Source organism: Pogona vitticeps, chromosome 2 (assembly GCF_051106095.1).
Source record: "Pogona vitticeps strain Pit_001003342236 chromosome 2, PviZW2.1, whole genome shotgun sequence".
NCBI classification, from domain to species: domain Eukaryota; kingdom Metazoa; phylum Chordata; class Lepidosauria; order Squamata; family Agamidae; genus Pogona; species Pogona vitticeps.
In genome coordinates this window covers 135,944,809-135,960,154 of record NC_135784.1, presented here as the reverse complement: position 1 = coordinate 135,960,154, position 15,346 = coordinate 135,944,809, and the positions used below count along the sequence as shown (strand labels likewise).

Below are 15,346 nucleotides of genomic sequence, written 5' to 3'. Positions count from 1 at the left end.
TCAACCTAGGCATGGCTGTCCAAGTTACTACGGATAATGCGACAGCAATGTACTACATCAACAAACAGGGAGGCACCCATTCTCTTCCTCTACTGTACCTGACTGTTCAGTTTTGGGAGTAGTGTCTAGAATTCCACATCTTTCTGTCTGCTGTGCACATCTCCCCCCTGGACTTCACATGGGCAGACCATCTGAGCAGGCGAACATACCAAATACACGAGTGATCTCTGGACCATTGCACATTCATCAGAATCTGCAAGAGATTTTTTTTTTTGTTCCTCCTTGCCATAGATGCCCTTGCAATTGAGGTGAACAGCTAGTGTGCCATCTATCTTTCACGGCCTGGACTAGGGGTAAACTCCCATGGTGCCCTGGAAGGGCTGCTTCATGTACATGTTCCCTCCAATACCTCTCCTACTGTGCATAATAGTGAAGATATGACATGACAATGCCACCGTGATCCTCATAGCTCCATACTGACCCATACGGCTGTGGTTCACAACACTGCTGACAATGTTGTCAGGCTCCCTGAGACCCCCGTCTATTCCTCATCTTCTGACCCAGAATCAAGGGAAAACGTACAGTCCAGGTCTACAAGCTCTTCACCTCATGGCATGGAGAATTCCTCCTCAATAAACTCCATATTATCACACTCCAGGAAGCCCTCTACCAATCAATTCTATTTCTGCAATTGGCTGGCATTTACCAAAATTACTACTCGCTACCCTAAATGAAGAGGTTTTCCCGTGGTACGGCAAACCTTTACCCTCCACAGGGCCAGTCTATACCACAGTGGACTCTTCACACTGTCCTGAGTGCCTCTCGCATTCATCGTTTGAGCCACTGACCACAATTGCTGGACATTTGTTGACTTTCAAGGTTATTTCTTAGTTGCAGTTACTTCCAGTAGCACTTCAGGTGGATCCTCCCTTCCTACTTTGCCACCTGGACAAAGTTATACTGTTCCCAGATGTCTCCTTCATACCTAAAGTTTCTACTGAGTTTCATATCAGTCTGCCCACTTTCTTTCCTAACTGCCTACAGATGTAGAGAGGTCTCTTCACCTGCTAGATGTTCGCAGAGCATTATCGTTCTATGTTTGCAGGACTGTTTTTCCCCCCGCAAGTCTAATCGCCTGCGCCCAGTGAACGCTCACTTTACCGGAACTTTGGCTACTTCTACAGCTTTTCCTCAAGGGTGTCCCGCTGTCAGACACCTGCACAGCTGACATTTGGCCCACTCCGTCAGCCTTCATCTTTCACTATTGCCTGAATCTGCGGGCCAAGGAGGATGTCATTTTTGGACGCGCGGTCCTATCTACTGTTTTGCCGTGACGTCCCTCCTCCTATCAGAGGCAAGCTTGCTAATCACCCATTAGTGTGCATTCACAGAGGCCACGAAGAAGAAAGAAAGGTTACTTACCTGTAACTCTGGTTCTTCTTCGTGGCCTCTGTGAATACACACATATGGGTTTAGTCTGCGCCTGCGCTGACATTCTCGGAGCATTCCAGAGCTAAAAGTAACAATTTTATGGTATGATTCCCCCATGAGGCACAAGCTCCTCCCACCCAAGATTCCCCTCAGTTCCTTTTTTCCGCCGTGCTGTAAAGTTCTACAGAGCATAGAGCTATTTCCACAGGGGTTTTTTCCCCTTAGCTTATTGATCAGTTCCCTCTAAATTGGATTCTTTCCCTTCTCAATTATCTAATCTATGATCCCCCGTGAGTTGTTTTCTTTTTTGCTTGCTAGCTACTTGGCTTACTCCCCTCCCCCCCCACACACACTTCAACTGTTTGCTTCTTTCTCTTTTCCCGCCTTTTTCGGCCTACTCATTTTGACTCTCAGGCACATTAATGATTTTCTGCCTGAGTAAGCTACATCTTACCCAGATAGGTGTAGGCCGCAGTAGGGGACCCGACAATGCCAAGGAGTCCTTAAAATCGAAGTCTACATCAACAGAGGAATCCTCGCCAGAGGCTAGCGAATTTGCCTCTGAGGAGACGACGTGCCAGCTCTACCTGCACAGACTTCGGATCGCCTGATAGCCTCTCTGCTCCAACTGGCCATTTAGTGACTGCGCTACCGTCCAGTCCGGCTGTGGCCCTTTTAGCCCTACATGAGGGCGGGCATTTGACGTTCCTGAGTTGGAGCTTAAGTCTCTCTATCTCATGAGGAGAAGAGAGTGAAAAGGAGGCATGTCTCACCACACCCTCTCTCTGAGCAACCATGAGAGAGACTGGTGAATCATCGATGGATGATTGTTTCAAGGGGCTTGTTCATACAACTGATTTGACCCCGCAGGAGTTAGGGCTCTGTCGCCCTGTCCCTTAGAGAAGAAGGGCCTCCTGTTGCCCCGGTCACCTTCCCTGACTGTCAGTGATTCCTCCTGACATGGGAAGTACCTCTGTGTGTGAGTGCCGCACACCAACCCTCCTTCGTGCGCCTGCTCATGTAGCTGCGACTTCTGGAGGGAACTGCACGCCGAGGCTGCAGATGTGCCTGCGACATAAGGTAAGGCCTGGGTTTCCCTTTGGGGATGCAATGGGCCCCTTCAGCTCCTGCGGCTAGCCCTGCATGTCAGTGCTTTGCCTGTCTGGGGTAACGCCCTTGGGTGTTTGGTGTATTGGGCCTGCTTTATCAGAGGCCTTGTTCACATGGCTGCTATTTCCAAAACCAAGTGCCGAGGCAAAAGCTTTCTGGCAGCATTTGACAGCCCTAGTTTGCCTCTGGAAGGGGGGGCTGCAACTCCCACCACTAGCCCTGCTAATCGGTGATATTCCTGCCTGGGGTAGCACCTGCAGGTGGCTGTTAATTTGGCACAAAACAGCCCTCTTTATCAATGGGCTGGCTCACAAAGTAGCCTGCGGCCCTGTCTCAGCTGCCAGTGCCCGCATAGGCTCATAAGGAAAGGACTCACAAGGGTCCACCCGAGAACCCTGCCACTGTCAGGTAAGTCTGGAGAATTTTCCTCAGGTAGGTCCTGACACACTGACAAGGTTGCGTAGGACCAGTCCCTTTTGTTGGGGATAGGAGCTATGAGCTCTTGGCCACCATCACCATCCCGCTCTACCTGGCATCGTTCTGAGCCATGGGCTATGGAGTGCTTTATGCCTCCACATAGGCTTCACAGGTGTAGTGCTCCCTGGAACTCGGTAGCACAATGTTTGCAGCTTTGACTGAACCTGCTGTTAATCCATTCGGCCTTCTCCGTTCTATGACTGTTGAGCCTGTGCTTGGTCAGGCTCGTGCTAGGTCAGTCTTCTCCCCTGTTCATCAGGACGGTTTTCCTTATTCAGGATTGGGACTTACATGAGTCACGGGGGGGTGGAAGAGTTTACAACCAAACTTCCTATACCCCTCTTGGTTGTCGCAGATGGTCGCACTCTTTTACTGTTAACAGATGAGGAGTTCTTTAATTGGCGTTGTTACTTGTTTTGGGGTGCCATGTAGCCATTTACTCCTCTGCCATGGGGGATTATCATCACCACTTATGGAGTTTGGTGGTGCCAACCCTGTGGGTAGCTCCTGTGCACCCTTACAATTCAGGCCTCCCACATCACTAGGAGGCACTGTTGCAGGTGCATCTCGAGTGCACTGCTGCTCAATATGCCTGAAAACCAGTGTCTAAGCAACTGACAGGTTAGGACCTGCCATTTGTTGGTGTATGGCTTTTTAGCCAGAAAAAATTTGTTATTCTTTATAAGCCGCTCAGGCTCTAGAAGGCGACACAGTCATTGCACTGTAACATCTGCAAGAGCCTGAAGATGATCCCATCCGCCTACGGCATTCCGGGAACATTAAAAGCCTCAACCCCACAGTTACCAGCCGCCGCCCCTAGACATGTGGGAGGCAGTGCCTTGACCAGCAGAACTGCAGGTAGGACTGCAAAACTGAGCGGTCTTTTTACTTCTCTGTTGTTGACTAATCAATCTGTTTGACTCATTTCTATTATAGCTACCAGCTTTGCCACGATCTTCGATTTATGTTGAATCCATTAGGATCGACCTCAACATGGAGAAGATTTTTGTTCTTGTTTTTTCTCTACCATATCTACACTTCGGCAGGAAAAGATGCTTTCCAAATTCCAATCCATCTCGTGTCGAGGCCCATTATGATCGAGCACGACCGGTCCCGGCTTCGACTTGACTATCTGCCAATTCTGGGCATAAGCTCGGATCTCACTCCTTGAACGAATCTCCATCCAATATGATGTGATCCATTATCATCCTCTGTCACCTTCAGTGTGCTTCTTTTCATTTGCACAGGTCACTTCTCGGTTCACCGCATCCCGTCGATTGGGAATGTAGGAACCGCCTTTTCCAGACCCGGCCATCACTTAGCTGAGCACTTACACTTCAATCACTTCTGCTCCATGTGGCCAACTATCAATCACGATAGGCGCCTACCTAGAGCAATTATGGTCTAAGATTCTACCTCACTTGGAATCCATTAAAACAGCTTAGAAATTCTCACTCTGAGACCATGAGTCTAGCAAAGCAACACAGGATTGCTGCTAGACACGCAAAGAGCTTCAGCTGCTGTCGCATCCTTAGTATCTATAGAAGGCTCGCCTAGTCAGGATCCACTGGCTCATCAAGAAGGCAAAGGACAGAATTGAATGTCTTCCATTACATGGTACCAGTCTCTTCAGTCTTAGACTGGTGACACTAGAAAATTTTTTTACACAGAATAGGAAAACAGCTAAATTATATACGGGCCAACAGCCCTTTCGTCCTTCTTTCGGTTCTACCCATAGTCCATTCAACTATATCTGGAGTTTTCAGCCTCCCAGACATTTTGGTTCATAAAAAATGTCACCACATCTCTCAAGGTTACATTATATAATTGTCTTTGTTCCTCTTTGAGTAACGTTAGACTTACTCTTTTGTCTATATCCTCCAGGAAGAGACCTCTGCCTCCTGAACAAACATGCCATATTCCAAGTTCCTACATCTGGCTTATGCAATGGCTTCTACTTCTGTGCTATTATATACATAGAAAGGACAGAGGCATCCTTCCCGTCCTTGGTCTCAGAAATCTTTTCATGTGTATTCTACCGTAGGTTTCAGATTCCACCCTCAACACTATTATCTAATCAGTAATCCCTAAGGTTTCACTACCATTTGATTTTTCAACATCTGCAAGGTCTTCAGATGGTACAGGGCATCAGTTTGATAATAACCTTCCCCTGCAAAATATGGACATCTACCTGTACTGGTACTATGGCGTATATTTTTCTTTTAAAAAAAATATATACTAGCAAACATCTCCCCAGATTTATGACCTCCACGGCTTCAGTGCTAAAGCAATACAGACTCAGCCTCTAACCACTCCAATAGTGGTATCTTTTGCTGTTTGACCAAGTAGAGGATCCCTAATCCAAGTAACTGCAAGTTCGGTTCTGTCACCATTGGGAAGTACCGACCTTCGATGTATTCACTGGGGTCCGTACGCCGACTACAGGTTTTATTGCTCCTGTGCAGGTGCGGATGGAAACACTGTCGAGGACATTTTCATATGGCAGTGGACAGGGAATCTGCCATAACTCTTCCCTCCGATACCTTTTATTCTACGGATTTTCCATCACCATAATTCCTAATCAAACATGATCCAAATACCTCCTTGATGACCAAGGTAGTCCTAGTTTGCCTGTCTCAGATCGATTTAGACAGGCACATGTGAGTTCCCTCTGGTGACTTACCTCCTATCTTTGGAGGGAAGGATGGTCTACCATCCGCATCTATCGGCCATGAACTTGCCAACCTGGAAAATACTCCCACTTTGGCATCAGTGCTCGATCGAGCTTGAAAACCATAAACTCGATGTCGATTTGTAAATAAATGGAATCTTTATTAAATATAATGAAACAAAGAACTACCTTACCAACTTTCTTTGAAACTGTTGCCTACTTGGCTTTCTATTTATGCTTTAAAATGTTATATATCTGCTACTGCTGCCCATTAACCAGATGATCCTGGTACGTAGGACTTTTGTCTCATTCTAGGGTCAAACATCTTTTCACAGGACTCAGTACCACCTGTCCTCCATGTAAACACATTGTTCCTCAATGGTCTATAGATCATTCTAATTCACTCATGTGCCCGCCATTCGAGCCCATTTTCTCTTCAAATGCGAAATTACTTACTTTGAACAGCCTTCCTAGTGGCTGTCATATCCGTCAAGGGAACATGGGAAATAGCTGGATTGTGATTCGATCCACCTTTTATTCAATTTTCCTGATAACGTGACTTCCTACCTTAATGTCTCATTTCTGACCTATTCGACTAGTTTTCATGTTTATCTGTGCTTCATCTTACCATCATTCTTCAGATCACCATCATCTCCTTTAGAGCACATGCTCCACAATATTTATGTAAGACGCTCACCAGCATTTTGTCTGGACACTGCCAGAGCTTCTAAACAGATGACAGGCTCTTTTTATGCTTTCATTCTTTTAATTTCGAAAGTCCAGTTTCATCCTATCCATCTCTAGATCGATGGTCCACACTGTATCTATGGCTTGCCAGTGGTCAGACGAGTCACCGTCTAATCAGCTTTAGCCTCGCTCCATGGAGTGCTGTTTACTTTGGCTGCATCCAGAGTAAAATCAAGATTCTTGACATTATCGTGCAGCAATATGATCCATGCCATCTACCTTTGTGGGGCACTACTGGCTACATGTAGGTACACGCAGTAACACTGGATTTGGCAGAAATGTGTTGGCATCCTTCCTACCGTGACGTCCCACCTGCCAATAAGTAAGCTTGCCAGTCACCCATATGTGTGTATTCACAGAGGCCACGAAGAAGAAAGAAAGGTTACTTACCTGTAACCATGGTTCTTCGAGTGGACCTCTGTGAATTCACACTACCCGCCCATCCTCCCCTCTGTCCGTCACGGGTATCTTATTGTTGTATAACTCTCGTGCCCGGCGGACAAATTGCAGGAACTGAGGGGAATCTTGGGTGGGAGGAGCTTGTGCCTCATGGGGGATCATACCATAAAATTGTTACTTTTAGCTCTGGAATGCTCCGAGAATGTCAGCGCAGGCGCAGACTAAACCCATATGTGTGAATTCACAGAGGTCCACTCGAAGAACCATGGTTACAGGTAAGTAACCTTTCTTTCTTCGAGTGGTCCTCTGTGAATTCACACGTCCCGCCCATCCTCCCCTCTTTCCGTCACGGCTGTCTCACCTTAGAGCAGCAGCGGAATTTGGGGAACTGAGGTAACTGTTAGGACGGGCGGACCATGAGGTCCTGGGGGTCGGAGCCAAAAGTGTTACTTTAAGCTCTAGAATATTCCGAGGCCTCTGCACAAGTGCAGATTTAACCCATTAGTGTGCATTCACAGAGGACCACTCGAAGAACCAGAGTTACAGGTAAGTAACCTTTCTTTATCTTTGTATTCCTGCATTTAGCACAGTGTTGGACTCGATGGCTTTATAGGTCCCTTCCATCTTCATTATTCTATGATTCTATGTCTCCTTGCTTGTCCAAGCCTTTTAATGTTTTAGAGGACTACAGGGACAAGCAATGGCGTGTGCACATTGGGGTGTTTGCTTTGTTGTCGTTTTGCATTATACCATCAGTAAAGCAGTAAACTGAATCACAAGAAAAGTTTGTTTTTTAAGCCCTCCATAACTGCTGGAGAGAAATGCCTGTTAAGAAGCCCTGGGAAACATTTCAGCTGTTTTCCACCTTGTCCAGCCTCTGCAAGCAGAGCAAGCCAAGTACAACCCCGGATTTTGAGTAGTCAAAAGACAGAAGGGGCCCCTTTATTAGGCTCCCTTGTTGTTGGAGGGCTGACCTGATTAGCAGCCATAAAGTTCTGAGCACAATGTTGCAATTTTAATTTCCTGCAGATGATGATTTTCAAATGATGAGAAACTGACACTAGACCTAGAGATGGGTACGATCCATGCTTCAGTAGTTTGACCCTGGTACCCACGCAGGGTGTTCTACGGGTGCCACGCACTTCCCTCCCCGACTCCTCCAGGCAATCTCAGCCACTCACCAACAGCAGCACCCTTCCCTCCTCTGCCTCCTCTGGGCGATTGTCCACTCAGACAAGGAGAGAATCCTTTTTGACACTGAGTGAGCAATGGAGTTGAAAGGATATTCAAAATTAAGAATACAGGTTCCATTGGAAAAGATAATCACCAAAATCTGTTTGGAAACAAGATTAATAAAATGGGCAGAGTTGATGTGAGACATGGAGAAGCCTGAAGCTCATTAACAGACTGTTGATGTTTGCTGCGACTTATGGGAGATATATCCCAGTGCCTTGTTAAAACACGGGTTGTTTAGGTTGGAAGAAACCAATTCGGAGTACTATGAAGACATCTATGTGTTATGAATATGTATATGTTATACATGGATTTGTCATGCTCAACAGTATTGTTATTTCCACACCACTGTTGTGTATTTGTAACAGGGATGGCTGAAGTAGAAGTAGTGTGACGGTGTGTGTGCTGTAGATGGGAGGGGTGGGACTGTTGCCAAAACCACCTCTGTCTAGAAAGTTCTCAGAGGTGGCTTTGCACAGACACATCTCCATCAATATGAATGCATACATTCTAGGAAGAAGGAATTACTGGGAAGCCAGAGAAAGAAAGTAACATCTAGGACATGTAATTTAATTTGGTGAATTTTCATTTTTTTTTCTAGGTTGATGAGGCAGAGACTGTGAAAGTAGAAATGCTGAGACTCGCTCTGGCACGAAACCTTGCACGAGCCATTGTAAAAGAAGGCACATTGGGAGAATCCTGAAAGCAGCTTAGCGTAATTATTTGCAAGCTTTGCTTTATTGACTTGATGTACATACCAGAGATGGATTTTTTACAAATAAATGTCATCTTTTGCATTTCTCTTGCAATCTCTTTTCCAGCCAATTTAACTCGTGTCTCCACTGTCCCTTTCTTAGCAATTTAAGATGCCTTAGAATAGCCTTGTAAAACAACCTAGTCATGAGGACCTGCATCTAGTCTGTCAGTCAGTCCTTTCTTAGCAATTTAAGATGCCTTAGAATAAACAGTCTTGTAAAACAACCTAGTCATGAGGACCTGCATCTAGTCTGTCAGTCATTTGTAAAAGATCTAAGTCTGTTCTTGTCCAAGATCAGAGGATGTATTGTATATATTTATTCATTAATCTGAACAATTCTCTACTTTTTAAAAAAACTTTACTAGAAGGGGCAGATGTAATTCTAGTTTTCAAGCAATGTGTTGTCAGTTACTAAGCTTTACAAGAAATTTATAAACTTTAATTCAGCTTCACCTCATAACTAGGTACAGTATGTCTACTGCTTTAGTGTAAACGCTGAGCACTTAGTCACAAGTGCTGTTGTTGGAAAGCAAGTATGAGCTGTTGCACCTTATGCTTTAGAAATGAAAAAAAAAACACTCCGATATGAAGTGGCTACAAGACACCTGAAGGAGAGTAGAGAAAGCAATTTTATTGTACATGCAGAAAAACAAATGCTTCTGAGAACATATTTACAACCTTGAGTGTTTGGTAGGAAGCTACAACTTCAGCCTATGAACAAGTAACATTCATAAATAATTTCTGAAGCTTGTAACAGTACGTTTCCACACAGCAAGACTATGGGGAACTTGCTAGATTATACAGTAGGGTAGGGCAACACTGCTGATGTTGAGAAAGCCATTCAGTAGAAAGCACTTGTGCTTTTTCCCCTCCTGGTCTCCACAGTCAGGAAGAGTGGCTTGCCTACAGGCAAGCTCTAGCAGTGACACCTCCTCTCTCTGAATAGGTTATGGCAGTGGGGCAGACTTCAGTAGCCTAAGCACAAACCTCACAGTAACAAGGCTGAAAAAGAAGTAGGGACTCTATCAAGAGCTTTTCCACATCAGCTGAACACAACAAATGTAGTCCCCCATACCAGTCTTCTTACTCATCAGGGTCTCTTCACATAGTTTGTAGCTATATACACCAATCTGATCTGGCCAAAGGTCACTGACACTCTTTACGTTGTAACTGTACCTTGTACTGACTGAGGAAACAAGCTACTGGAGAAGATGCCTGATGGCTCCACGGTGATTTTAAATCTACTGTGTTACCAGGTAGCCAAAAATACATGAGAGCTGCTGATTGCAGGACTGAGTTCTGAAACACATCATTACCTTTGCTTCAGCAAAACTTTCTCTGCACATCTAAGCAATGCTCCTATTTAGATTTCATTCCACAGATCTTTCTCTGCCTATGATTAACATAAGATTAACTCAGGACAAGAATATACAGTATTTTTTCATAAAAGCAATCTGCTCACAGTTTTTTGTTGAAAGACTATTTAGACAAAAAAAACCCTAATGGTAGATAAGGAGGAAGCAATCACCCAACCAGTGATTCTCACCTTATGGCTCAGGTGCTCGATCATAAATACCAACGATGAAAGAAATCTCTCTCAACAAAGGGGGTCTCTCCTCCTGGAGACAATTGCACTTAGCCACTTAATATTTGGGATAAATAATATACAGGATAATAAATCCAGCACATGCATTACCATGGCTTCTGTTTTCCCTTATCTGCAGGTCTGGCATTTTCCCACAGTTGTATGTACATTTTATATTCTTAACTAATAATACTGCCATCAGCAGGAGAATGAAAGTCTTAGCTGCACCAGTTCTTAGCTTTGACCCTGATTACTAGTTATAACAAAAGTGGATGGATGCCCCTTCTCAGTACTGATGTATCATTATGCCTCCATCTGAACAATGGACAAACTGTCCCTTTATAACTAACTGTTAATACCATTTTAGCTCAAAGGCAAACACAACTATTGAATGCAGATAAAAAGCTGCCACAGGGCTGTGCGCATACAATCTTGTCAGACTCTTGGAAAGCACACATTGCTGAGTCTGTTGAAAGTATAAAACCAAAGGCAACAGCTTGAGCATTAATGTGGCAAATGTAAATACCCAGCTATTCACCCTTTTGGGCTGTGTTGGCTTTTAGGAGAGATGTTGCCTAGAAGATAAAAGAAAAACATGGAGTGACATGAACTTCCTCTTGTGGAGCCTGTGTTATTGCTCTGAAGCCTACAGGTTGTCCTAGTTCTGGCACCAAAGAGGTAAAAAAAACAGCATAGGGACATCCATTAGGGCTCTGCCCCAAAGGAATTAATGAAGGCATCATAGCCCTTGATACACATCTGACAAGCACTAAAAATTATCAATGTGCTCCTCTTCTGCTTACAGAGCTCTCCAGAATGATCATAGTTCAAGTTTAACAAAGTAGAAGGTAGAACCAGGTAGCCAAGATAAAGCAGCCAGCCACACAGGCCTCTGTTCCTGGTGGCCCACACAAGTTCATACCTGGCATTTATGCCTCGGACTACTTCACCCCAGAGTGCAGGAAACATTCTGGACTAACGCTATAAGCGGAGTGGACAGGACATGTAAACAAAGCTAAATATCACTAACGGATACCGCATACAGCCTTTCCAGTTCACATTCATTCCAGTCTCTGAGATGTCTGGGTCATAGGTTCCCCCATTGTTCAACTGGGGGAAACTGATCTACTTCCCCTGCTTCTGTGCTGGGATGGTCTCCCAGTGTGAAAGTCATTCGGTACCTCAGCCTCACCTTCTCCTGCAATGCAGAAAAAAAACACAGTGTAAGGGCCAGCTAGAAAACACATTAGACAAACTAATGAAAAAAGGAAGAGTCTAAGTGACACCTGGCACAGCAGTCCGAAGTGACAAATGGGAGATAAAGATTAGGACTTGGGAGTAAAATCAAGTTTTAGCAACAATTTATTTGCAAACCAAAGTTTCACATTCTTGGATAAATTTTTAATCTAAAGTTTTCATCCCATTTGTCAGCCAAAAAAGACCGCGGAAGCAGCTGGGAAAGATCAGAAATAGTAGTACCTGTACTGTAATGTCAATAATCACCAACAGTGTTATCTGCTTTGGGCTGTCTTTTTTTGGGAGGGTGGAGAAGCAGATACAAGTACACTGAATTAAAGCAATAGAAGCATAACATCAACCCAGAGATGATGAATGTCAAAATGTCCATTCACTCACTCAATTTTGCAATATCACCTCTTGATTAACATTTGCAAAGGCTGCTGGCAGCCAAATACAATGATGCTGCAGACTGGATGTGCTTCACATGCATGCATGCCACAATTCCAGCATCCTTCTAGTTTTGGATTTGCACAGTGAGATTAACGTCACATGGCTTCAAGGCTAATTTCCCAAGACAGGGTAGCAACTGGCTAGTAAAGAAGCCAGTGGGCTCTTTCTCCGGTTGAGTTTGTTCAAGGAACAAGGCAAAAGGCTTGCATCCAGTTGAGTACTTATTAAACATTCAAAGTTTTAAAGTTGAACAAGATGCAGAAGAAAAAAAATGTTGAATTTATGTTCCTCAAGCAAGAGAGCAGTCAGAAAATAACTCTCCTGACATATGGTACATGACATAGCAGTGGTGGGCAATCTTGTAACAGCATTAGTCTTAGATTACATAATGCACTGTGTTGTCGACTGCTGCATGGAAGTAACCTGGTGGAAGGCAGAACAGTGCATATATGCTGATCTTTCTACTTTTCTGCACATGACTAGCGAGTTAAAATCCATTACCATCAACAGTCATCAGATGCTTCCGGAAGATCACAAAACAAGGAAGCCCATTGCCATGCCCTGTTGCTGGTACATGGCAGCTGATATTCAAAGATTTACTGCCTTGGAACACATAGCAGGGCAAGGAGTCTGTGTGTTCCATCTCTGCACGAGACAACACAGAGCAGAGGCACAACATTTCAGCTTAGTGGCCCACCTTAAAGCGACAGAACCCACCCCTGCTCCTCTAAGAAGAAAGGCTGCCGTGGTGAATGCCAGGCCTCTCACCTTCCTAGGATTTGCCAGCAACATGACCTGCGTAATAGCCGCTGGTGGCTGGATAGGACTGAATGGGGCGAGCTCCGTACCTGAAGGCGGCTGCAACTTCACTTTCATGGACTGTGGGCCAAAAAGATTAGAGAGAAGGTAAAGGGTTGTTTGTGCAGGAAAAACAGTTACATGACTAAGTATCATTGGAGAGATGGAAGAGAATACTGAGCAATTTCCCAGAGAAGTGGACTGGGCCTCAGAGATGCACCAACTGGCATCCCAAATTTCATTTCATTTCATGGGAATAAGAGCCTGCTGGTTTTAATTCTATCCAAATATGCCCAGGGGACATATTTGCAACAACAATCCTTGCAAAGTACTAGAAGGAAAAGTGTCCTGCTTTCTCACTGGAAGTGGCTGGACTGCCACCCTCTTTGTCCAAATCTTCCCCCCTAGCCGCTCAGATTCCACAGATGGGGCTCTGATCTCTTTTCCCTCCAACACAAAGACAATTCTGGCATTTCTCTAGACCGATGCTTGCCAAAAACCATCTAGGCCTCTTTACCTTTGGCACTGCCGCTTGAAGCACCATGTTCTTGATTGGCAGGGGTGCCGTATTCAACATGGATACAACCACGACCAGCACATCAGGCCGCCCAGGTGGACACTCCTTTGCAAAATGTAGTAGGATGCGCAAGCCATTCTTGTCGTAGGCCGTCACAGGAAGAGCACTGCCTACAAGGAATCATAACGTGTTTACATAGCCCAGCAATATATTTGGAATGATGGCGCTGCATTAGGCTTACCATCCAGGATGGTGGGAGTTTCATTACAGAAGTTCTATAGCATCAATTTTAAACCAGAACTGCCTAAGTGCAAATTCTGATGAGACAGGCACTAAATGTAAATGGGGGGAGGCATCAACCATCAGTTTTTATATCTATGTATCTAGACCAGATTTGGTACAGAAGGAGGTGGGAAGAACATGCTCTTCTGACTAACTGACTGACTGGACTATTCTCACCCATCTAGGGGCAAGCCACTACTCTGGGCAGCTAACAATTCAAAACACATACACACCAAATACAAAACACACAATTGATAAAAACAAACCAAATCTGCAAGAGTGTCATGGGGGGAGGATGTTCTTAAAGGCCTCCTTGAAAAGCTGAGATTTCACCCATTTCCTGAAGTTCAAGAAGGAGGGAGCTTGGTGTATACCTATAGGAAGCACATTCCATAAGATTGCAGCCGCCACTGATTCCTGGTAGTAGTTTTCCCGGTCTCTCTAGGGGTGGACCATCCACAGCTGTGAAGCCTGGATAGAATGGGAGGCCCAGGTAGACCATTTTAATCAGACACACTCCAAAAGATAGCAAGGTCCCAAAATATTAAGGGCTTTATAAGTTAGCGCTAGAACTCTGAATCTGTCATGGAAGCAAAAAGGGAGCCAATGCCTGCACTCCATCCTTGGGAGGTTCACTATGTATCCATGAGCCTTGTTAAGTACTAGATCTCGTCAGCCAACCTCGATATCAAACTGGAGTTATATAAACCCCATTATATCACGACCACCAGACTACAAGGCAAAAATGTACATTTTCTTAATTTCCAGAATACAGTCCAATGATGAAATGTTGTGAGTAGTGGGGGAAAGAGACAGCGTGCTAAGAGAAAAACAGAATGTACTGTATGGAAAAGCAAATGCTAGAACTCCATGACTTGTATGTCAGGTGACAGAAAACCACAAGATTAACAAGTGTTATTTTGTTCCATTCTTGAGCAAACTGTGGCGAACTACACTTGAATATCTTTCTTGAAATACAGATTTTTTCTTTCAGTAAGAGAGACTCTTGCTTCAGTGTAGGAGAAACAGCGTAGTCATGCAGATTTCCTGCACACTGTTCACAAAATCCACACACTTCCTTGGGACAACAGCAGGCATCAAGTGAAAGAATACCCCCTCTTCCAAATTATTAAAAAGGGGAAGCTTCAGTGAACTTAAATATCTAAGAATAAAAGATCTTTGATGCCTACTAGGTTTAATGGACTCCAGAGGAACATGGACATTGGCCAAGGAGATCTCAGATCCTCTCACAGGACTTCCTTGCTGCTGGAATGAGGCAGGCTGGAAGAGGGGGCTTCCTGATCCAGACGGGCAGTTGCTTGGGTATGGAATCATAGGCACTCCTGAAGTAGTGACTGGCAATCCTGTGCCAGTTGTCAGAGGTGCAGAAGTGGCAACGGGCAGGGCAGCTCCGGCATGGAACACAGAAGTTGCTCTGTTTGCTTGAGCTGATGTCCTGCAGAGGTGGACAGAGAGAGAGAGGGAAACCAGTTAAGCCACAGCACAAGAAAGTCTCAACTGAAACACTTCTCTAGTACTATCTTGGCTCTACTTTTATTTTCCTCTTATGCTATATAATCTGACCTTTTGGATTCTGCATTGGCTACCGCTGACCCTTTAAAAATCCCATGTTGCACACTAGCACCTCAT

The 15,346-nt window shown here is 44.8% G+C and overlaps 2 protein-coding genes across 3 annotated transcripts in view; one reads left to right on the top strand and one right to left on the bottom strand.

Moving 5' to 3' along the window:
• The window catches only part of NUP85 (nucleoporin 85), a 45,925-nt gene extending 37,058 nt beyond the window's left edge, over positions 1-8,867 (top strand). Inside the window, exon 19 of the mRNA XM_020806309.3 lies at positions 8,670-8,867. Within this exon, the coding sequence (XP_020661968.3) occupies positions 8,670-8,771 (102 nt within the window). The 3' untranslated portion in view covers positions 8,772-8,867. The remainder of the gene's footprint in view (positions 1-8,669) is intronic.
• Positions 8,868-9,436: 569 nt separating this feature from the next.
• The window catches only part of GGA3 (golgi associated, gamma adaptin ear containing, ARF binding protein 3), a 45,196-nt gene continuing 39,286 nt past the window's right edge, over positions 9,437-15,346 (bottom strand). For both annotated transcript variants that reach the window (XM_020806297.3, XM_072990564.2), the window contains 4 exons: positions 14,887-15,152; positions 13,415-13,584; positions 12,868-12,978; positions 9,437-11,608 (listed from right to left, as the gene is read on the bottom strand). In XM_020806297.3, coding sequence (XP_020661956.3) covers positions 11,498-11,608; positions 12,868-12,978; positions 13,415-13,584; positions 14,887-15,152 — 658 coding nt within the window. In that variant the 3' untranslated portion in view covers positions 9,437-11,497. The remainder of the gene's footprint in view (positions 11,609-12,867; positions 12,979-13,414; positions 13,585-14,886; positions 15,153-15,346) is intronic.